The sequence below is a fragment of the Peromyscus californicus genome, unplaced genomic scaffold (genome assembly GCF_007827085.1).
Source record: "Peromyscus californicus insignis strain IS unplaced genomic scaffold, ASM782708v3 Scaffold_17__1_contigs__length_78620276, whole genome shotgun sequence".
In the NCBI taxonomy this organism is placed as follows: domain Eukaryota; kingdom Metazoa; phylum Chordata; class Mammalia; order Rodentia; family Cricetidae; genus Peromyscus; species Peromyscus californicus.
The window spans coordinates 25,664,668-25,686,586 of record NW_026294469.1 but is presented as its reverse complement, the minus strand read 5'-3'; the positions used below and the strand labels follow the sequence as shown (position 1 = coordinate 25,686,586).

Below are 21,919 nucleotides of genomic sequence, written 5' to 3'. Positions count from 1 at the left end.
TGACTGACCCTGAGAGGTGCAGACATGGAAAGCGAGCATGTGCTTCTCCAGAACCTTCTTAAATGTGAGGAGGAACTCTGTAAAGCAAGAGGGGTAAAGGAGAGGAGATGCTGATGAATTGGTGCCCCCCAGCAGCACCCAAGCTCCTCCTTAGCGAATAGGAGGGGGTGTCCTCCACCCAGGCAGCATGGGTAAAGGGCATTTCCCCAGCCTCAGTACAGGAGGGCTGGGTGGGGCAGAGCGGCAGGTATGAGCTCTCTTCCATGACTCACAGAGAGTTTGTGGGGCCGATTCCTGGTATCCCCTCCGGGGCTGCCCCTAACAATCCATATTCCTTTCTTCCAAGGCATAGCCTTGCCAGCCTTGGCAGCCGTGGGGGTAGGGGCTTAGGCTAAGTCCACTTGGTGCAGCTGGTCCCACACTACATCTGGGAGCCAGGCACTTGGGACCCACCCCTACTGTGCCCCTGTGTGACATGGGCCTTGTGTCCCTCTCTCTGGACGTCTGGCAGTGCATTCCGCTATCGGCTCTCATCTTCTACATTGGGAGGAGCAGAGTCTCACTTTCTGGGTCTTGTGACCTTGAGAGCCCCAACGGAGAATGCCTGTGAAGTGGCAGCTAGTAGGAGGGTCTGACGGCAGTGACAGTGAAGGGCCAGTCCCGGTTTAGAGACAAGACTCAGGGACCAGATTTGAAGTCATTGTCCTGTTCCATGTGGCCTCTGAAAGACCAACCAGGATTGGATGGAAACGTCCTTCTGCTGAAGTTCCTCTGTGAACCTGGAACCTTTATCTTCCCATAGAAGGCATTGTGGGGGGGGTTGGGGGGACTTTGGTCTACACCAGGTGTCCTGGAGTGTGACGGTGGACCAGCAAACTTAGCAAAGAGCTCTGGCCATATAGCGTTTGCGTTCCCTGGACACAAAGAAATCTTTTTGAAGTCTCCCCTTCCCATCCTTCCCTTCTCCTGCCCATTGGGAAAGTGAACATTCAGACTTCTGGAACCAACTCCGGTCTTCCAGATCCAAGGTGCTTGTGCTCATGTGCACGTGTCTGAACGGCATCTGGGGGTTGGCACACTCCCCCCAGTCTCGGCCCCTGGCTGACCCTGCTGAGCTTGGCACCTGGAGCAACCCTCCTGACACTCCGGGGTGCAGCCTGCACCTCACGCTCGGCTCTGGCTCCCTGGCACCTCAGGGCACCTCAGGGTTCACGAGGAACAGTAACAACAAGCAGGGAGCGACTTTGTACTTCCCAGTAGCCTTTCATCCTGAGAGCTCAAAGCAGTTTACAGACCGACACTCATCATTCCCCAGCGCAGGTCCCAGGCCCTGGGCGGGGGTGAAAAGGGTCAGAGAGCGCTTAGCCTTTCGAGATCAGGGTAGCAGTGGGGCTGGATAGGGCAGTGAGTCACCTGGGATGGGGTGGCCACAAAGTCTGGGACAGAAGTAAATTGAACTGTGGGCTCCGGCTTCAGGTCACAAAATGGGGAGGAGAGAGGGTCTCCCTTAAAACAGTATGGTCCAGACCCTTCCTCCTCCGTGTACAACCCAGGCCCTTGTGACAGGGTGGGTTCCAGGAGCTACTGAAGCAGCAGCAGCATGATGGACTGAGGGATGGGCAGGTCTGTCCTTGTCTTCTGCCGTAAGCACCATAAGCCTCCAGGCCGAGTCAAGCAGCCCAGGCCTTAAGACAGTGGCCGAGCAAGGACTGTGTGGAGGAAAGGGGCTGACCAGGCAGGCACTCACAGGCCTAGCTCTGACCTCAGGGTTGGCTTCACTAGCCCTCGTCTACCCCTTGGTCTGGAACCCTACATCTGTGATAGCTACCCAGACTGAAAGCGTTTCCATTTGCTTTTCTGTATCCTACCCTGTGAGCATTCACTGAGCTTCTATCATGTGAATAAACCTCAGACCTTGTCGTCAGGAAGCTCAGCGAAAGAGCCCTTCACAAATCCCTGAGATTCAAATTGGGTATAGAACCGTAAACACACAAAGCATGTGTGAAGAGAGGAGTGACGGTGGGGAATATAAGGACCCTGTGGAGAAGGTGGCGTCCGAGTTCAGCCTAGATGGAGGCTAGAAATTTACCAGAGAAAGACCAAGCAAGAAGAGGGATCACGTCCCTCCCTGATGGAGCCTTTCCTACCAGTCCACAATGTCATGGATATTACTTTATCACCCCCTCTTCACAGGCAGGGAATCTGAGGCAGGGATACTCATGACTTACCTTGAGATCAGCCATGAACTAGTAGAAGGATGGGTTCCTGAGCTGAAGTGTGCGCCTGTCCTGCCTTCCCTAACCAAGTCTTCTTAGCCCCAGGCTGTTGCTCATTCTGTGCCCCTCAAGACAAACCAGCCAGAGCCAGAGGAGCCCTGCTGGCCACCCGTTGGAGCAAGCCCTCCCATCGGGTCAGCTAGACAGGTACTTGCTTCCCGGACTCTGCAGAGATTAGACACGAAGGGGATTCAGAGATGAGCTGTGAGCTCCCGCCCTCACCAGGAGCTTAGAGCATGGCCAGGGCAGTCAGGTACAAACAGAAACTGTGGATGCTGACACAGGAGGCAGCTGGAAGCCCTGAGCTTGCACCAACAGGCAGTAAGCAGTTCCTGGGAAGATGGAAGCCATGGTTGAATAGCCTGGCCAGAAACCAAGCTAAAGAACCAGAATCCAGCCAGATCCAGTACCACAGTGGGTAGTTATCTGGTCCTCGAAAGTCTCTTGTGCAAAAAATGTTCCAACAGGAACCTGATTTAAAGCATGAACTGGGAGCTTGATAGAAATGCACATTCTTGGGGCTAGGAAAATGGCTCAGTCAGTAAAGGGTATGCCATGCAAGCAAGAAGGCCAGTTTGGATCCATACCACCCACATAAAAAGCCAAGTGTGGTGGCACACACTTGTAATCCTAGTGTTGGAGAGGTGGAGACAGGAAGATCCCTGAAGCTAGTCTAGCCAAATTGATGAGCTCCAGGTTCAGTGAGAGACCCTGCCTCGAAAACACTGAGGAGAGCAATTGAGGCAAACACCAGACATTGACCCCTGGCCTCCACAATAACGTGCACACATATGTGTGTGTGCGCATACACATGAACATGTACGTACTCATATAATACACCTATACACAAAGAAATGCAAACTTCTGAATCTCACCCTTGATTTATTGAATCAGAAACTGTAGGGGAAGGGCCAGCAATGTGTGTGTTAGCTAGTTCCATATGGATTTAGGAGCTGTGCTCCTATTTGAGAACCACAGTTTCAGCTGGGTGTCCCGCCCTACAAAGCAGACCCCTATTGGGACCTGTCATCTAGGTAGACATTTCCCTGGCTCCATGCCATGCTCCAGGTGCCGCATGCCGACTCAGCTCCATCCCCTGGGACAAATGGGCTCACCTTTCTAAGGAAAAGAGAGACCTAACAGGACCTGTTCTAGATGCAGGGTCTAACCTGAGAAGAGGAGCCAACAAAGGGATGGAAGGAGGGAGTCTACTTCCCACCCAGTGCCTCAGGAGGCCTTGAAGAAGAGCAGGATGGGATGAGGTGGATTTAGAGGAACAGGGAGGCCTGGGGAAGGGAGCTGAGCCCTCAGATCAACCACTTGGGCAAAGTGTTTGCACTGGCAGCCCAGGAGACTTGGAAACATACAGTGCTAAGCTATGCTGACCGTGCAGTATACAGTAGGCAGAGGCCACAGGGAAGGACAGTAGTCTTCTGACTATGGGCTCAAGAGTTGGGCCTTCTCGGAACCAGTGGGGAGTGGAGGGTCTGCAGCAAGAGCATCCGAGATGGAGTTGTCCTTGATGGAATTGTCCTTGAGCTTCCTCAGCCACACACTCCACACCCCTGTGTGTGGAAGGATGAATGAGGGAAGAGCTGTCAGGAGATCCTTCAGTTGTCCAGTCAGGATGTGTGTGTGTGTGTGTGTGTGTGTGTGTGTGTGTGTGTGTGTGTGTGTGTGCAGGATGTGTGTGTGTGTGTGTGTATGTATGTGTGTGTGTGTGTGTGTGTGTGTGTGTGCAGGATGTGTGTGTGTGTGTGTGTGTGTGTGTGTGTGCAGGATGTGTGTGTGTGTATGTGTGTGTGTGTGTGTGTGTGTATGTGTGTGTGTGTGTGTGTGTGTGTGTGTGTGTGCAGGATGTGTGTGTGTGTGTGTGTATGTGTGTGTGTGTGTGTGTGTGTGTGTGTGTGTGTGTGTTTTCGTGAGTGGCTAGAGGACCACGAACTGTCTCAAAAGCACTCTTCAAACTGGAAACATATTGCAAGGACTCTGAAAGGTGTGGACCTGGCCAGAAGGTATCTATGGTTGTTTTTTCTGTTATGTTTTGTTTTGTTTTGTTTTTTGAGTGGGAGTTGGTTAAGCCTGGATCTGAGCTCATAATTCTGTCACTTCCCTATACAGATGGGGAAACTGAGGCCCAGAGAGGGATGTGCACATATCAACAAGGCAAGGCTTGACAGCCAAGGGCGAGCCTCTGGAGGCTCCTCCCTCTTGGCTACTGCAGACTCACCACCATTTTCTCGGTTCCTTCAGGGCACCAAGGTCTACCGCCACCTGTTCCCATGAACCTGCTCTTCCCTCGGCCTGGCATACTGTCTCCTTTCTCTTGGCCAACTCTTGCTCATCCCTCAGGCCCAGCAGGTCTAGCATAGACTTTGTTCCCACCCCATCCCTCCCATGGAGTACTTATCCTGGCCCCCAAGATAAGGAGAGAGATGAGCAGACCCCCTGTGCTCCATGGCGCTCAGCGGGACTTCAGTAGACCCCTTCAAGCCTCCTGAGCATTGCCTTTCTCAGCCTCAAAGCCACATGAGCTGGCCTCTCAGCATCTGACATGTGCCGTGCTCTTTATCTGTGTCTGAGTGAAGGCACAAAGGAGGGTGCTTCTGAGATGCTTCACCTCTGTGTGTGGAGACCTAGCCAGCTCCTTCCTTTTTCTGAAGATGGACACTCTCCTAGAAAGAGACTGCTGTGGGTGGGCTTGCCACCAGGGCTCACTCGGAGGCAGTGGTACACTGGAAAGAACAGTCTTTCGCTGAGGCCCCTGATTTCATCATCTGCTCTGCTGCTGTGGGGCATTAGGCCTGTTTGGGCTGAGGGATGAGCTGGAGAGGAGTGCTGGGTGGGAAACGGCCCTGGGATTAAGCATCAGGGCCCCACCCTGCCCAGAGTGCTCGTAGCTGTCCCTATCTGCTTTAGGAGCCCATCAGTCACAGCTCAGCCTTGCATCACTGATTCGTTTGTTCAGCCCATGAGCAGTGAGCACTGCCTCTGGCGGCATACCTGGAACGTCATGGAACCCCAGCACATCCCCTCCTCTCAAGCCCCACCCCACCCCCAAGTCTAGAAGATAAGAATCTAGTATGTTCCATGCTAAGCCCCAAGAAGGGCAGAGGAAAAGTTCAGGGAGTCTGACTGGAGCTGGTGCCACAGGTGGCCGGGTGGATTAGTCAGGCAGCAGCCGCTGAGATCTTGAGAGATGAAGAAGAGCTAAGAGATCGCTCGCTCTACTCCAGGTCCTTCTCAAAGGTCTTGACATGCGTTACCTCCACTCTTAGAGGTGGGTGGGGTGGTCCCTGTCTCTCGGTTAAGTAACAACTGGTTACACAAGATGCTGGCCAGAGCCAGCATGCACTCTAAAGGAAGCCTCTTCGGCTCCAGCCCTTATGGTGGCTCCCTCCGTTCTGTTTCCCGCGTGGAGAATGGTGTTTGGAGGCAGGTCAGACTACACATGTTACGGGACAAATTGGGACTTGGTTTGCCTGGAAGGAAGGGTTAAGGGAAGGTAGGAGGGGGCATTTGGGAAGAAACGTGGGCTAACCAGAAAGCATCCCCTGAGGGGCCCAGCTGCCAAAAGAGGAAGGCTGAAGCAGCGGGGACCTGAGGAAGGTTTCTGAGGAAGTCAGCAAGGAAGGCAGAAGTAAGCGAGCCAGGTGTACCCTGTTGGCACAGTGTCCTGGGGTGGGGGGTAATGTGGCCTGTTTCAGGGCTCTTGCAGACAGGGTTAGGGTTACAACAGCAGGAGCACTGGGGCAAGTTAAATGAACTTGAACTTTGGGAAAAGCCAAGAGAGACGCAAGCGGTCACAGATGCCAAGGTTGCCAAAAAGGCATCCAGTGGGGAAGAGGTGGCGATAACAGCGCTCCGCTCGTCAGGTCTGAGCTAGTGACCGGAGTGATTCGCTTCCAGACCCCTTGCCCACACTAGCCTGGACCACATCACAGTTTCCCAGCCCTGCCCCACCCCCCCCAGCACTTAATAAAAACCTGTCTGTGTCTTTGGAGTCCTTGAGACGACTGAGGGCATAGATGTTGCCTCTGTGTGGGGCCTGCTGAGACCTTTCCCTGAAGCCCAACATTGCTCCACAGACTTTTTATTTTATCTTAAAAACCCCCACAAACCTGATATTATGCCTCATTACACGGCTGTTTGTTTTAACACAAATGTACTGCTTTGCTTAGTAGCGAGCCAGACAGACCCTCCAGAAAGAGGTCCTAAGATTGTCTTGAAGCCTTGCCTGCATCCATGTTGAAGAGTCAGCAATGTCTAGGTGGTCAGGTGATCCCCTCCCTCTGAATTTCCCAAGGCCCAGACAACTCTCCCTAGCCAGGCTGAGGAGGCAGAGGTACACGGCCACCCCAAAGAAGACAAAGGCTTTAGGGTTCTTTCCTCTGAGTTCCCCAAACCATAGCTGCCCTAGCCCTTCAGCAGCAAGCCGTCTCCACACTGGCTTCTCCTGAACCAAACCCTAAGGCTGTCTCATGCTCAACCTTCCCCAGCAGGCAGATTAAGCAGGGTTTGGGCAGATGGTAATGGCCTTCCAAGGCTGTTATTTCTGCCCTGTCTCCTACCTCGGCTCCCAGCCACTAAAGAGATGAGAAGGGCAGAAACTTCTGTACCTCCACAGAGCACTTCTCTTTCCTTCTGTTCCCGTTCCCCTGACGGGGAGGAGGGGACAGAACATGGTCCATGGATGAGTCAGTTGAAGCCCCAGGGGACTAGACTGCTACCTACTCAGGCCTGCAGTGAAAAACTGGGGGAATGGGACCAAGACATGCCCTCGTTCTCACCTTGGCATCTGTGGCAACCTTATGGCTCTCTTTTTCCAGAAGGTCGGACCTCTTGCCCTCCTCACCCTCCAGCTGAGATGCCCTCCGTGCCCCTCCCCCAGCCCTGGCTGCCAGGCCTCATCTGTGTAGCACTAGGTGTCTGAGCCCTGGAAAGCACCTGAGAGTCTCTGGTGTGTGTGCAGCTGTTGACCTGCTCCGGGGACCTGTGCCGTCTCCCCGCCCACAGCAGCTCCCCCTCAGACTCCTGCCTCTGCCGTTCACAGACCTATGGCTCCACCTGAGCTAAGAAGCCCGGCAATGTGAACAGGACTGGCTATCTCGGCCCCTGGCCTTGGTGAAGCCCTGGGGAGGTTGCCCGCTCTCTTGGGATGTTGGGCTCCTGTTGGCATGGGGGCTAGAGGATGAGCGTAGCACTCATCTGTCTGGGTGTCTGCGGTTGGCACTTTTGACCAGGCGGGGGCTGCTCTACAGCAGGAACACCTCGACTGGCCTTGGCACCATTTTGTTCATCCCACCTGCCCCCCGTGGTCGGCTCTGCCTCCCCTCTTCAGCAGTGTCCCTAACAGCCCAGCCTGCTCAGCCTTCTAGGTGAGGTGCTAGGCACCAGAAGGCTTTTCCTGGTGCAGGGAGAGTGACTCTTCAGGAGGCTTTTACCCTTCCCAGCCCCCATGGAAACCCTAAGGAGGAGGCTGAGCCCGGAGGATGGGGATAGCATTGTTTTGTCCTGCACTGTCTCCCTGACTGGCAGGTGCCGGCATAACACAAGCCTCTTGGGTATGGAGAGTTGTTGGGTGGATGTAGGATATAGGGCAAAGTAAACCCAGGTACCAGGCCGGGACACATGGCCCATAAAAAGCCAAAGCCCCAAGTAGGCATTTAGTCTTTCTGTGAGGCCAAGCTGTGGGCATCAAACGGCCCTTCGGCCCTTCGGCAGGCTGTGAGGAAGACACACGCGTGCCCATTTCACAGAGCCGATCCTGTGTGCCCACTTGAACCAGCCATGTTTTGAGTTTAAGGTTGTTTTGGCTTTTTCTTTTTCTCATTTGAACTTGGAGTCTGTAATTAACCCCGAATAGGTTGCAGTCACTTTGTAGGTGGGAGAGATGGGTGGGGAGGGGGCCGGCCCACAGCCCGCCAGGAGCAGGGCAGAGGAAGACTTTGATGCCGGGGCAGGCTGGCTGTGTAGTCTCCAGGTGTTCGCTGCAAAGGGGAGTGCTGAGTCTTAGTCATGAGGGGAGGGTCATTAACCCTTTTAAGAGTCCAGTGTCCCTGCCCTTGGTTCTGGAAGTCCGGGGGGGGGGGGGGCAGGTCTTCCCAACCGGGTTGCCTGGCCACAGCCTGTCTGTCTCCCTCTCAGATCTCTGCTCTCCACACCCACCGCCCACTGCTCAGAGGAATGAGGTCAAGCAGCAGCAGCAGCAGCAGCAGCAGCACTGGCCTCCAGGCTGGGATGTGGGGAAGGAGCGGGGTGTTGTTCTGGGTTGCTATCTTTAATGAGGTGCTCTCTGGGGATTGCCTGTCACATAGATACAGGCCAGATGCTCTGGTTTGGCACTAGGTGGCAGGAAGCAAGAAGCCACCAGATACTCCATGGGCCAACTTACACCATGAGATGTGTGTCCTAAGGGTTTATGGAACATGTCAGCCAGGGAATTCTTTTGGTGCAGACCTGGAGAGGCCTTCCTCTTCTCCTTACAGCTTCCGAAGGCTATCTCTCTACACCCTACTGTCCCCATCAGGGTACCCTGAAACTTCTGGTGGGAGGGACCCCTGACCCCACTAACCCAAGGAATGTGGAACTTCAGCCCAGAGGAGACTTGGTCTGAAACAGAGAGGGAGTAGTACTCAGTACTCAAGGGCCTTCCGAGGCCACCAGCTCACCACTGATGTCCCTCATGTCACTGGTTGGGGTGGGGAGGCTTGGACATTACCCCCCCCCCAATTGTACACACAGTTGCCTATTGCTTTTATCCAATGTCTGTCGTCTGTCCCGACTCCTGGGTGCTGGGCTTTTGAAGCCTCCTCTCTTGGAGGGGAAACACACCCCTCCCTCAGGGGTGCTGCTCTTCCTTCACTGAGGCACAGAGCTGACCTGATAAAGTCTACCCCACTGCTCTTACTATCAGAAGAACGCTGGAGATGGCCTGACAGGTTCGTCTACACAATGGAATAATAGGCAGCCATTAAAATGATTTATGGCTGCATTGCTCGACTTGGAAAAAAAGATGTTTTCCAATGTGCTGACTGAAAAGGCATTTAGAGAAAAATGTTTTGGAGATGGTATTTGAAAATATGAGCAGTGGGTTTTCTCTCTGAAGATAATTGAATTGATTTTAATGTGTTTTCCTTTTAACTCACTTGTATTGCGTAATTTTTCTACAGCAAATGTATTTCTTATGTAACAAGAGTGACAGAGGGGGTGAGCTAGACTCAGGGGGTACTGGTCATTCCACATACAGTTCAGTCCTATCTGTGTGAAACAAAGCTGGAGAGGCCTGACACATAGCAGATGCTCAGTAAATACCCTGAACAGGAGGGAGGGTGAATGCCAGCTCACTGGGTATCTTTGTTCTGAGAACCCCCTCTATCTCAGGGGTTTATTCCTGCTTGGTTCAGCTCTGGCCTCAAGACACTCTTGGGACACAATGAGATGGTCTCTGTGCCCACACACTAGAGTGGCATTCTAGGCCCTGGGCATAAAATAGATCCAGCTCAGAGGGGGTGGGTGCTGTGGCTGGTGGCCTGGAATTATTAGCTCAGTCATGTCTGAAACCCTTTGAAGGCTGTCTCTAGGTGGCTGAGGTCTGCCACATGAACAACCTATGAGCTTTGTCCCGAGTGACCCCGGAATACTGGTCCTGGATCTTACGTCTGGAAGCCACGAAGGGAGAAACAGTGTCCTCTCAGGTTAAGAGAGAACTTAAAGGACAAACAGGACTGTCTGCTGGTCCTTGAGTCTCTAACGCTCTCCTCTGACACCTTCAGAACAAATCCAGGCTATCTCGGAGAGGTCCCCAGGCCTTGCCACAGAAAGCTTCCAAGTTCTGGGTCCAGGAGTGGGGCTGCAGAGGTCCCCCAGGCACCGGTCCAAGGGCCATCTGGTGTGCGCTCCTTTCCTACAATCTGAGCTGCTGTGGTAGAGCCACCAAAGAACTTTCCAGATGCAGAAAATTGAGCCTAGTGAGTAGGCCTGGCCTTGCCTTTTGGGAGATTCCTGTGAGGAACTTCCAAAAGCTAGAAGAGAAGCTTCTCTGTAAAGAACACGGCATGATTCAAGCATGTGGTTATTCTTATGTTCTTGCCCTTTGGACCAGTGCTGCCCAAGGCAAGCATGATCCAGTTCAAATACGCCATTTAAAATCGCCTAGCTGGCTGGGCGGTGGTGGCGCACGCCTTGAATCCCAGCACTCGGGAGGCAGAGGCAGGCGGATCTCTGTGAGTTCGAGGCCAGCCTGGTCTACAGAGTGAGTTCCAGGAAAGGCGCAAAGCAACACAGAGAAACCCTGTCTCGAAAAACAAACAAACAAACAAACAAAAATCGCCTAGCTGACATATAAGTTAAAAAGAAAAAATACAAGCCCAATCCAGGCTTCCCATCCTGACTCTTAGAGCCCTGTCACCTGGGGCCGGCCTGCCTCTTCAGCCCCTGCTCTCTTCTGCTGCATAGGCTGGTAAGGCCTGTGAACGCTCAGGCTCGCTGTCACCGCCTCATCCTTCCTCTTGGTTGCTTGCTGGCTGGTCGGGCTCCCCAAGATCAGGACTATCTAGCTCGCTCCCCAGAGAATGAACAATGCCCGGCATGTAGCAGCTTGAATCAGTCACTGGAAATTATTGAGTTGGTGAATGAAAGGCTGGCTGAATGAATGAATGAATGAATGAAGTGGAGCGAGTGAACTAGTTGGAGTTGCTCAGAAGCACATGAACTATCAAGAAGTGGCTAGTGAGACCCATGAGTTCCCACTGGATGGAGAGGGACCCTTGGGATCTAAGATAATAGCCTACGTTTTAACAGAGACGTAGGATGGCATTGGAACCCTCAGCTCCTCGGACCCTCTGGCCCTGCCTGCTGCCGGCCTGTCTGGTGCCTGTCTGGCCCACCACCCTCACGTGAAGCAGTGGCCCCTGGCTCACTGTACCTTCTTTGGCTGGGACTCAAGTCAGGGAGCCAGGTAGCAGAGTCAGCGTGGCTTCTTCCCACCAGATGTCATTTCCACCCCTCGGTGGCTGGCTGGGATCAGGCCGGGAGCAAAGTGGCCCCTGGTGCTAGGGGACAAGGCTTCCCTGGTGTCAGAACTCCAGGAGGGAAAGTAGGCATTTTAGAACCTACCAGGAGCTTCCGGTGTCCTAGTCACAAGAAGGCAAAGCAGACTAGGTAGAGGTCAGCACTAGACCAAGGTGGCAGCTGTCAGTCAACCTTAGAATGAAGCCGGGTGTGCGGGTGTGCTCCGGGTGTCTCCAGGCACTGGGATATGTGCTCCGGGTGTCTCCAGGCACTGGGATATGCAGTGGTTGTACACACACTCTCTAGCACATGAGATACATGTTACAGATGAGCCAGCGAACCCACCCACCTGGATGGCTTTCCCCGCCCTGTTTCCCAATGCCTGGGCTGTACCCAGACCCTGGCCAGGTTTTAAAGTCTCCAGGTGGTTCCCATTAGCTTCCAGAGTTCGGAACTATGAGGTGTGACAGGGACTCTGGAGCAGGTGAAAGCATGGGACATGGGGAAAAGAAGAATTCTGGGCAGTACTCCTACTTTGCGTCGTGAAGTTCCAGAAGGTTCCACTGTACACTGATGCACAAACTCTCTTGGTCCAGAAGAGGAAGGAAGGAAGAGAGGGAAGGGAGGCCAGCCATGTATTTTAAAATGTGAGAAACAGATAACTTGGGGGAGAAACATTGTAACGAAAGGTCCATGGCCTTACTATTTTCAGAGCGCTCTTGCAAATCCTTAAGATGGGCACTGGGTGGAAAAATAGACTGCAGACATGAACGAACAGTTCCAAAGGAAGAAACACAAAGGGCTGATACACTTATAAGAACTGTTGGCCTCACCAGTCATCGAATAAATGCAAATCACAACAACAAAGAGACGTTATCTTCTGCCTAGCTAATTGGTAGAGATTAAAGACGCGATAATGCCCCAAGATGACGAGGGTATGGAAAAAAACAAAACAACAAAAAACAGGCCCTGTCTTCAGAGGAGGAATGCAGATCCGGAGTAGCCTTTCCAGGGGGGCAATTGGGCAGAACAAGATGACTTTCACGGGACTCATTGCTGAGGAGGATGGCATGACCTTTGACACGGGAATCCCACTTTTAGGAAGATCGCCTCAGGAAACAATTATGGATGGCAATAATAAGAGCTAACCTTTATTAAGTGCCCTCTGCATGCCAGGTTCTACACGCATTAGCTCATCCAGTCCTCACAGCCATCCCACGAGGTAGGAGCTGTTCTGTATCTCCTGTAGTTGGCAGATAAGAAACACTGAAGCAGACAGACACTGAGGTCAATGACCTCAGGACACGAAGCTCACAAGCAGCCAGACCTAGACTAGAACTCAGGCAGTCTGTGTCCCCTGGATATGTGTAGGAATGAAGCCACAGGCACAGGAGGGTTCTCAGGGGTTGACTTGTAATGGGAGCATGGGGAGGGCATGCTAGGCACCTCCCAACAGCGGTGAGTTACATAAATTATGATATGCCCACACAGGAATATTATGCAAGTGTGAAAAGTGATTCTGTGGAAAAATATTTGTATGAATGCCAGGGAAATTTTTTTGTATGCATAAAAGATCTCTAAAAGGATATTAAAGAAAATGATAAAATTAGTTACCCCCTGGCTATTCTGAGAAGCTAGAGGGAGATTTGTTTTATAAAATATTTACTCTTCTTACATTTGAATCATGTGACTATATTATGTATTAAAATATAAACATCAGTGCACATATACACCTGTAAGTTATGACATAGAGCTTCATTCCCCAGAAGTACTACTGAGGGTCCCGAAGAAAGGTTTGAAAGCCCTTACTCAGTCAGACCAAGGTAAATGAAGGCCCTTCCTGGACCGAATCCATCCATGTCTTCCCCAAACCAGTTTCATTATGGAACCCTTTTCTTGAGTAATGCTCCGTCTTCATCTCTGCAGACATTTGCAAGTTAGGTTTTGGAAATGCTGTTTTTGATACTGAACACAGAGGTGAAGAGATTGCATTGTTACTTTAAATGAAAGGATCATGTTACTGGTCCCTTTTTGTTTAAAAATAATGCAGGTTCATGTGAGAGAGAGAGAGAGAGAGAGAGAGAGAGAGAGAGAGAGAGAGAGAGAGAGAGAGAGAGTGTGTGTGTAAAATCACTGAAATAGTGGATGGTTTTGTTTGCTGTTGCCTACACATTGTGTTCTGTCACTTTCTAAACTGAACAAAATGACTTTCACGGGTGTCTGTGCTCACACCTAGCCCCACAGCACATTTTCAAAGAAAGCTTCCTTGCACTTCACTTCTGGTCTCTGTAGCACACTGCAGTCCCCTCCCACTTGTGAGCAGGCTTGGGTGTCAGTTAGGAAAGAAACTCTACCTCTAGCCAGCCCTTTCTCTAGCCCACTGTCAGGGCTCTGAGCCACAGTAAAAGGCAGGGCTGGTGATTGGTGACGTAGATCGGGCCAGCAGGTCCCCAAACAGTTCCTGACCCTGGTAGACCCTCCCTTACGCTAATGGGAGCACTCAAACCCAGGTTCTGCATTTCCCAGTGAGAGCCAAGGCTCCGAAAGCAGACGCTAGCCGGCCACCTGCCCTACACGCTGCCAACCGAAGCACTCAGGCTGTGGCCTCAGCTCTGTGGCTGTGTGGTCAAGTTTCTGAACCTCTGAGTCAGCTCCACCCACATTGACACTTGCCGCAAAGAGCCCAGGGGTCAAAGGAGAGTGTGTATGGAAAGTTGCAGGTCCTAGGAGGGCCCTCTCAGTGCAAATTATTATTATGTTGATCCAGCAGGTAGCCCAATGTGCCTGCACCTTCCTAGAAACAAAGTACTTTCTCTCTCCGTGTGTGTGTGGTGTGTGTGACTTTATGGTGGCAGGGAGTAGCACAAGCAGATGGGATGTAGGAGTCGAGGGTATTGTGGAAACAGCCTGGGGTTTCAGAAACAGGAAAAGCCTGGGGCTTACTGCGCAGGCCTGGGCCCATGCCCACCGTATAGCTGCCCTGCATCACCCTTTGACCGCCCCCTGCTCTGCTTCATGTTCCTTCAGCCCAGAACTACCTCAACCTGGCTCTCACCTCCTCACTTTCCTCCACATCCGATCCTTTAGCTCCTAGCTGCCTGAGTCCTGTCCCCAGGGCTAGGATTAGGACTGCTCCCCTGGGCTCTGCCACCCCCAGCTCCCCGTGCGCCATACTGCAGTGGCAATGCCAGGTTACGGTGCCAGGCTGCCCTTTCTAGAAATGGTAGCTAAGTCCTCCATCTTGTCTTCCTGTGTCTTCTGGGCCCCCGCACAGGCCTGGAGGTGGGGGAGGGGGGAAGAAGTGAAGGGAGGAGAGACAGATGTTAGATCATGAACACTGAGGTCATGATCTGGATTTGAACCTCAGGTCCATTACTGACCCTCAGGAAAGTGACTTCACTCTTCTAAGACTCAGTTTCCCTGTCTATAAATGGGTTTAAACACTGCAGTGAAGTCATGGGGTTATGCTGGTTTTACAAGCGAATGTGAAGCTCTTGGTACCATCCCAAGGCCAAAGAAGTGCCCAGAAGAAGCAGGACCTTGTTCCCACTGCAGACTCTAAATGCGGGTTGAGTTGGAACTAAAGAAAAATGCCAGGAGGGGTGGCCTCCAGTCTCCCCAGTTCCAGCCTCAAGATGGGGACTCCTCCCGCTCCTGCCTGGCACTGTCCCCACCACCCCCACACTCACCTCCCTGCCTTGTACCCCGCAGCCACGCGGCCCAAGCTGAAGAAGATGAAGAGCCAGACAGGAGAGGTGGGTGAGAAGCAGTCGCTGAAGTGTGAGGCAGCGGCGGGGAACCCCCAGCCCTCCTACCGCTGGTTCAAGGATGGCAAGGAGCTCAACCGGAGTCGTGACATTCGTATCAAGTACGGCAATGGCAGGTGAGCAGCACCACCTGCCCTCCATCCCACCAGCTTCCGGTCCTGGAAGGGAGAGCCAGAGTCCTATCCCCAAACCCAGCATGGAACCAGTCAGGTCCCCCTCCATGTGTCCCTTCCTTGCTACACCCAATGCTTCCCTGACTGCTGAGCCCTTCTGGCCAGGCCTGCCCTGGTGTTGCAGACCACGGACAAGGATTAAGCAATTCCTGGGGCTGGGGATGTAACTCCGTGGATAAAGTGCTTGCTTAGCATGCACAAAGCCTTGGGTTCAAACCTAACACCACATAAAACCAGGCGTGGTGGCACAGGCCTTTGATCCCAGCACTTGGGAGGCGGAGTCAGGAGGATCAGAAGTTCAAGGTCATCCTCGGCTACATAGCAAGTTGAAACCAGTTTTGGCTAGATGAGACCCTGTCTCACGATGAAAAAGGGATGAAGCAATTTCTGTGTCTGAAGGCTGGAGGCCATTTGACTCTGAGCTGTCTGTCGTGGCAGAAGTCCTGCTTGTCAAAAGACCTAGCATCCATGCGAGAGATCCCAAACCTGGCAGCCTTAGGTGAAAGACCCCATCGGTGAAAAATCTTGGGGAAGTCACGTAAGATAAAAGATGGGGTCCTGACTTGGCAAGCTGCCATTTGTAGAGAGCTTAGTAAATGGGAAGAGACCACTGACTGACATGGGGGGGGGGGGTCTACCTGTGACCCCCCCCCACTGCATGAAGATTATCTTTAGTCCCGAATGACTAAATAGTATTTCAGGAGCATGGCGTGCACACTCCCTGAGTCTTCAGGCTGGGGAAGAAACCCTCAACTCTATTCCAGGCAAGGGGCAGGAGGTGCCAGGAGAGCCTGGAGTCTAAGCAGCTCCTGCCTGTCTGCCACTAAACACACTTCTACCCGACCTTTCTCTGCGGGCTCTGGAGTCTAGGTAGATGTGTTCCGACGAAGGAGCCCCTCAAGTCTTTTCTACCCCCACCCCCCAGAGTAGCTTGCAACCGCCCCCTTTGGAGATATCATTTTCCTCTAGCCCTCCAAAAAAAGGCAAACAAAGGTGTTTTTTTTAGAGACCATCAGCCTACCCCACAATAGAAAGTGTTAGGTGAACGTCCAGGCTTGGGCCACCCCTACCTCACCTCGGAGGCCCGCAGCCTGAGAGGAGAAGTGGGGTTCCGGAGCTCGGCCCCGCCTCCACTCTCCTTCCAAGACTTAAACCAAAGACAAACTGGTTACTTGGGACAAAGACAGAAAGGGGCCCAGGCAAAAAGTCATACAGGGAGGGTTTAGATGAGAGGTCTGTGGCTATAAGAAGGCTAATTCCTGAGGGAATTATGGTAGTTGGAGGGGCGGGGGTTGGGGTAGGTTCTATAACATTGGCAAGAAATTCAATCTAAACACCCCTATACCCCCCACTCCCCCCACCACCACCCTACTATAGTCTTGGCACCAGCCTAGAAAAATAGTAGACAGGACCTTTGGAGCTAGGGGTGGAGGGGCACCTCCCTCCAGCTTCTCCCCTATTTCCCCGAGTCTACGAAGTCCAGGGAAGGTGCTGGCCATTCCCTGCCGCACTGCTCCCAACATGGCACTCATCTGCCCATCCCCATCCCACCCAGACCTTGCACCATACTGCCTCATGCCCTCCCTTAAGATACACACACATTCACACACTCATGCATTCACACCACATTCACACATACACACACATTCATATACTCACACCACATTCACACACACACACTCATACACTCATACCACATTCACACACACACACACTCATACACTCACACCACATTCACACACACACACACTCATACACTCACATCACATTCACACACACTCATACACTCACATCACATTCACACACACACACACACACACACGCACTCACACACTCACACCACATTCACACACACACACTCATACACTCACATCACATTCACACACACACACTCATAAACTCACACCACATTCACACACATACACTCATACACTCATACCACATTCACACACACACACACACACACACACACACTCATACACTCATACCACATTCACACACACACTCATACACCATACCACATTCACACACACACACACACTCATACACTCACATCACATTCACACACATACTCATACACTCACATCACATTCACACACACACACACTCATACACTCACATCACATTCGCACACACACTCACACTTACACCACATTCACACACACATGCTCCACTCTGCTAAGGCACCACCAGTTCTTGTCTTTCTTTGGTAACTCTCCCCTCTCTCCCTCTCCCTCCCAGCAGACCTCATCCTGTCCACCCCTCTTCCAAGCCACTAGCCCTGGCTGCTGTCACCTTCCTCTTGCAGCTGTCACCTCGTTTTCCTGGTTCCTTCCACCACTATGCCAGTCACCTGAGGCCCCTGCTCCATTCCTTTCATCCTGTCCACACTGTCTTACCCCAGGCAGCCAGTTCAGCACATCCCAGCCCTCCACCCACGACCTCTGGGCTCCCAAGCCTGGGCCTCCCAGCAGCGCTTGGTACAGGGACACCTGTTGCCTCTCCCTGTGGCTTCTCAGCGGGCCCTGCTGTGAGTCAGACCTCTCTCCCAGATTCCACCTGTGCTGGGCTTTCCTACATCTTAGGCTTTGCTGCCTTCTCCCTCCCCACCAGTGGGTGATGCCACCCTCGTACGGCTTTACATCTCTGGGACCTGAGTCCCAGGCTTACAGCTCGAGGCATGGTGGCAGTTTCGTCCAAGTTCTACACTGTGCTGCCAGCTGAGCCCCAAACACTCCTGCAGAGTCTCTGACTCAGAATGCTCCCAACCAGCCCCTCGGCCCCACCCTCACTAACCCAGCTGCTCCTGTCATGCTCCTCTGCTGTGCACCCCCAGCCACCCCCAACACCTGCCCCTTGCCATCTCTGCAGGTGGACACGACCTCCCTGCCCTAAATGTTTCCCAGCTGACCTCTCCTCCTCCTAGCTTCTTACCCTCTCCTGCCATACTCTCGGTTTCTTCCTGGGCCACAGGTCCCTTTGTGAAGTGATCTGTGCAGCTAACCTGTGGATATAGAGTATTGACTGTGTCAAGCACTCTGCTAGAGGTTCGGGATACGTTGGTGGACAAGACAGCTGTGGCCCCTGCCTTCATGAGGATCTGGGCCAATTTCCAGCATAGAATCTGGACTAATAATAATATTATGATTCTAGTTCTCGGCCCCCTACAAGTGCCTGCAACAGATGATCCTTTCCAACCAGACCTCCACGAAATTATCCTTTCCTTATTTGACAGCCTTGGGGCCCTCCCAATCCTTGCTGGCCTAAACATCACACCATCCTGTTGATCTGTCCCTACTAGAGGCCCAACCCCTGGTCTTTCCTTTCACAGCCCTGGACTTGGGCCCAGGCTGTCCCCTATACTAGGAAAATTGCCCCTCTTGTCCCTGGCAAAGTCCTCCAAGGCCCAGCATAAATGCTGTATCTCCGGAATATCCACCCAAGCCCTCCAATCAGCTCCCACATCTTCTGACAGTACTTTAGACCTAGCTTCATCTCACCATTGAGAAATCGATCACTCCTCCTCAGGGGGAGCACCTCCACCTCCTCCCCCTGCTCCCCTATAAGCCTGGAAGCAGAGATCCATATTCAGTGTGAGGCTGACAAGTGTGTGACCGGCCCTCCCCTCCTGCACTGTGATGTCGTCCCTCAAGAGGCCGAACAGGGGCCCTATGGAGAGTCCAACCTTCTAAACAACTAACTTCCTGGTAAAGCCTCGGATTCATCTGATACATGGGTGACCTAATCCAGAGACAAGGCCTAGGTGGTAGACCCTTGTCTCAAGCATGACACGGCCCATTTCCCATGTGCTGCCTTCTGAAATGTCTCTTGTCCCACCTGTCCTGTCCCTGGTCTCCCGGCAGTAAATTGTTAGCTGTGGAGGAGTGGGCCATGGCAGGGACCTTCAAAGTGACTCCAAGAGAACTGCCAGCTCTCTATACTACCCACTCCTCCACTGAGCACACCTCATACAGGAGCCAGAGCCACGCACGCACGCACGCACAGCTAGGAGCCTCCTTTCTGACTCTTTTCTGTCCTTCCTTCCTGAGTTCCTCGTGCTCTACCTGCCCAGGCTCCATTCAGTGTCGGCGGTGTCTCTGTTTGCTGGCAGAGACAGCCTTCCCGACAGCGGCTGACTGTCTGTCTCTGTGCCCGCCAAACTGCCGTGTCATCCAGGCCTTCCTGAGCCAGGAGAACACTTGCCCCCCGAGCCCAGGGCACAGGCCCTCCCCTGCAGAACCGCATGTTCCCTTATTTATGAGGGGCAGGCTGGGACAGGCCCCTCAGGCAGGCAGGGGAGGCAGGCACTGAGGAAAGTGTGGGGCTGCCCAGATCCTGTCGCTGCCGGCAGAGAACCGGCTAGGGAGGCAGGACCGCAACCTTCGCAGGGGCAGACCCGGGTCAGCGCATTGATGGGGTGGCAGGAGTGTGCACCCTGCCTGCCTTCCAGGAAGGCAAGGAGAGAACCCTGAATCCTAGGGACTCCAGATGGACCCAAGAATGAGGAGAGTGTAAGAGAGCTCTCGGGGCCCATTCTCAGTTGTAGCTCTGGATCCCGTTTCCCTGAGACCTCTGGAGCCTCAGTGAACCAAGATGCCTGCCGCACCTGAGAGATGTTGTCGCCTCTTTCTTCTCCCGAAGGGGGGCCTTTGCCAAGCCCTGCTGCTCCTTGATCCTGGTCCCCTGCGCCCTTGGGTGGGAGTCCTTCCTCCAAGTCTGTGTTGCTCCTTAGATGGGCTGCCTTGTCCTGCTACAAACGGCATCCTATGAGGAAAGTTCCTTTGAGTGCTGCTGTGGGTGACCATGAGGATCTTGCTGGCTCTGGGTCCCCAGTGCATGAACTCTCTTGCCCTCAGCTGACCCACACACACACACTTCCCTGCCTCTCCAGCATGCAAGAAAGTGAGGGAAGCTTTGTCCTAGGGAAGTGGGGACTCTGTGGCATCTAGTTAGTTTGAGATGGGAAGCGGATGTGTGCAGTCGGAGGGACCTCCGGGGCTCTGCTCCACGAAGGAAACGAGTTGATAGAGGAGAACTGTGAGCAGGCACAAGCCCAGGGAGAAAGACCAGCATGAAGCAGGAATGACAGGGCATATAGTCAAGTCACTGTCACCACACTGGCGAGGCCATCACCACCGCAGTAAGGTCCATCAATCTGCAGCGAGCTCATGGGAATCCGAGAGTGAGATATTTGAGAAGAGGCCAATTTCCAAAGGCAGAGGTAAAGCCAAGAAGGAGGTGCTTTCTGCCCAGCTCTCCCCCCATTCCTTCCCCATAGCCCGCATCCTGTCCCCATTCCCATCCCAGTCCTTCTCAGCAGTGTCATGGCTCTTTTGCAGCCTTGGGGCTCAGGCCGGGCGGTGGCAGCCCGGCTCTACCCTGCCTGTACTCCAGCCAACTGTACATATGCAAGGAATCTGGTTTTTTATCCATCACTTAAAAAAAGGAGGAGGTCACAGCATGTACAGACACTGTGTCCTTTCTCGGGTCCCTGGCTTTATCCAGAGCACTTTCCGGACCCCAGCGTGAGTCAGATGCAGGAAGGATTGGGGGCTGTGAACAGAGCCTTGCAGAACTAAGACACCCCAGAGTACTGCAGGGGAGCCTTGGGGAGGATGCAAGATTTGGTCAGGGTTTCAGAAAGAAGCCAAACCCACATGCTCCAGAGTCACAGCCTGGAGGAGGGGCTGCTAGGACTGGGCCTCAGGCCACTCAAGTGAAAGACTAGAGGAGGGGACAGCCCTGGCTTCCGGTGTCCTCACTGCTCCTCAGCTCCTGGTCCACCTCTCCTCTGCCTTGCTGAGTGTCTGCCAGAAACCCAAGAGCCCCCTAAAGACTTAGTTTGCCCGTATACAAGAAGAGGATACTCTAATCGGCCCTGAGGCTCCAGACCCTGGAGCACATGGTTTCCAGCATCTGGGAGGTGCTTGTTAGACATTCAAGGAAGGAATAAAACAAAAGCCTGTTGCAGAAGAGGCTACAGAGGCCCCCTCAATGGCAAGGCTGAGTGGATGGTAGGAGAGAGCCCCAGACTTGGACTGGCACTCCAGACTGGTACAGTTGCCCCTGAAGCTATCAGACAGGTACCCTCCCAGGCACCTGGGAGTCGGGGTCCATGCTGCTGCTCTAACATAGTATCCAGACGGGTTTACCTGTAAACAGTAGGATGGGGCTGGTCCACGGTTGTAGAGGCTGGGAACTCCCAAATCAAGGGTATGAGGGCCTTCTCTATGGTGTCCTCGTGACCTGATAGCGCCATTGTCATGGGGACCAGTGGACTCTGGGAAACACATTCAAACCCTAACCCTGAACAGTGACAATCTGCTGTCCTTTCTATGGACAGCAAAGGCAGGTGGGAATGAGAGATGTGGCCATGTGACTTCCTAAGGGGCCTGGTGTTCTTCCCCCAGAAAAATGATACAAAGAAACCCAGCCCCAAGAAAAGAGATGTGAAAACTCAGAGGTTTAGAGCATGCCTGCTGTGACTGGATGCACCCTGTGTTGTCCTGAGGGTTCGAGTCTCCCTCCCAGCTCCAGGGTTCAGGGTACCACCTGCACTCCAGAAAAAGCCGGCCTGAGGCACCTTCTTCTCACCCAGCCTACACGGCCACTGTGGTTCTGTGGAGTGACCACTCGGTGGGTGACCGCTGAGAAGCTCCGGTAGCCCTGGCTCACACCTCTCTCCCTCTCT

General features: G+C 53.2%; 1 protein-coding gene across 2 annotated transcripts in view; it reads left to right on the top strand.

Moving 5' to 3' along the window:
* Positions 1–21,919, top strand: part of Nrg2 (neuregulin 2) — a 188,868-nt gene that overhangs the window by 133,477 nt on the left and 33,472 nt on the right. For both annotated transcript variants that reach the window (XM_052741901.1, XM_052741899.1), the window contains exon 2: positions 15,000–15,171. In XM_052741901.1, the coding sequence (XP_052597861.1) occupies positions 15,000–15,171 (172 nt within the window). The remainder of the gene's footprint in view (positions 1–14,999; positions 15,172–21,919) is intronic.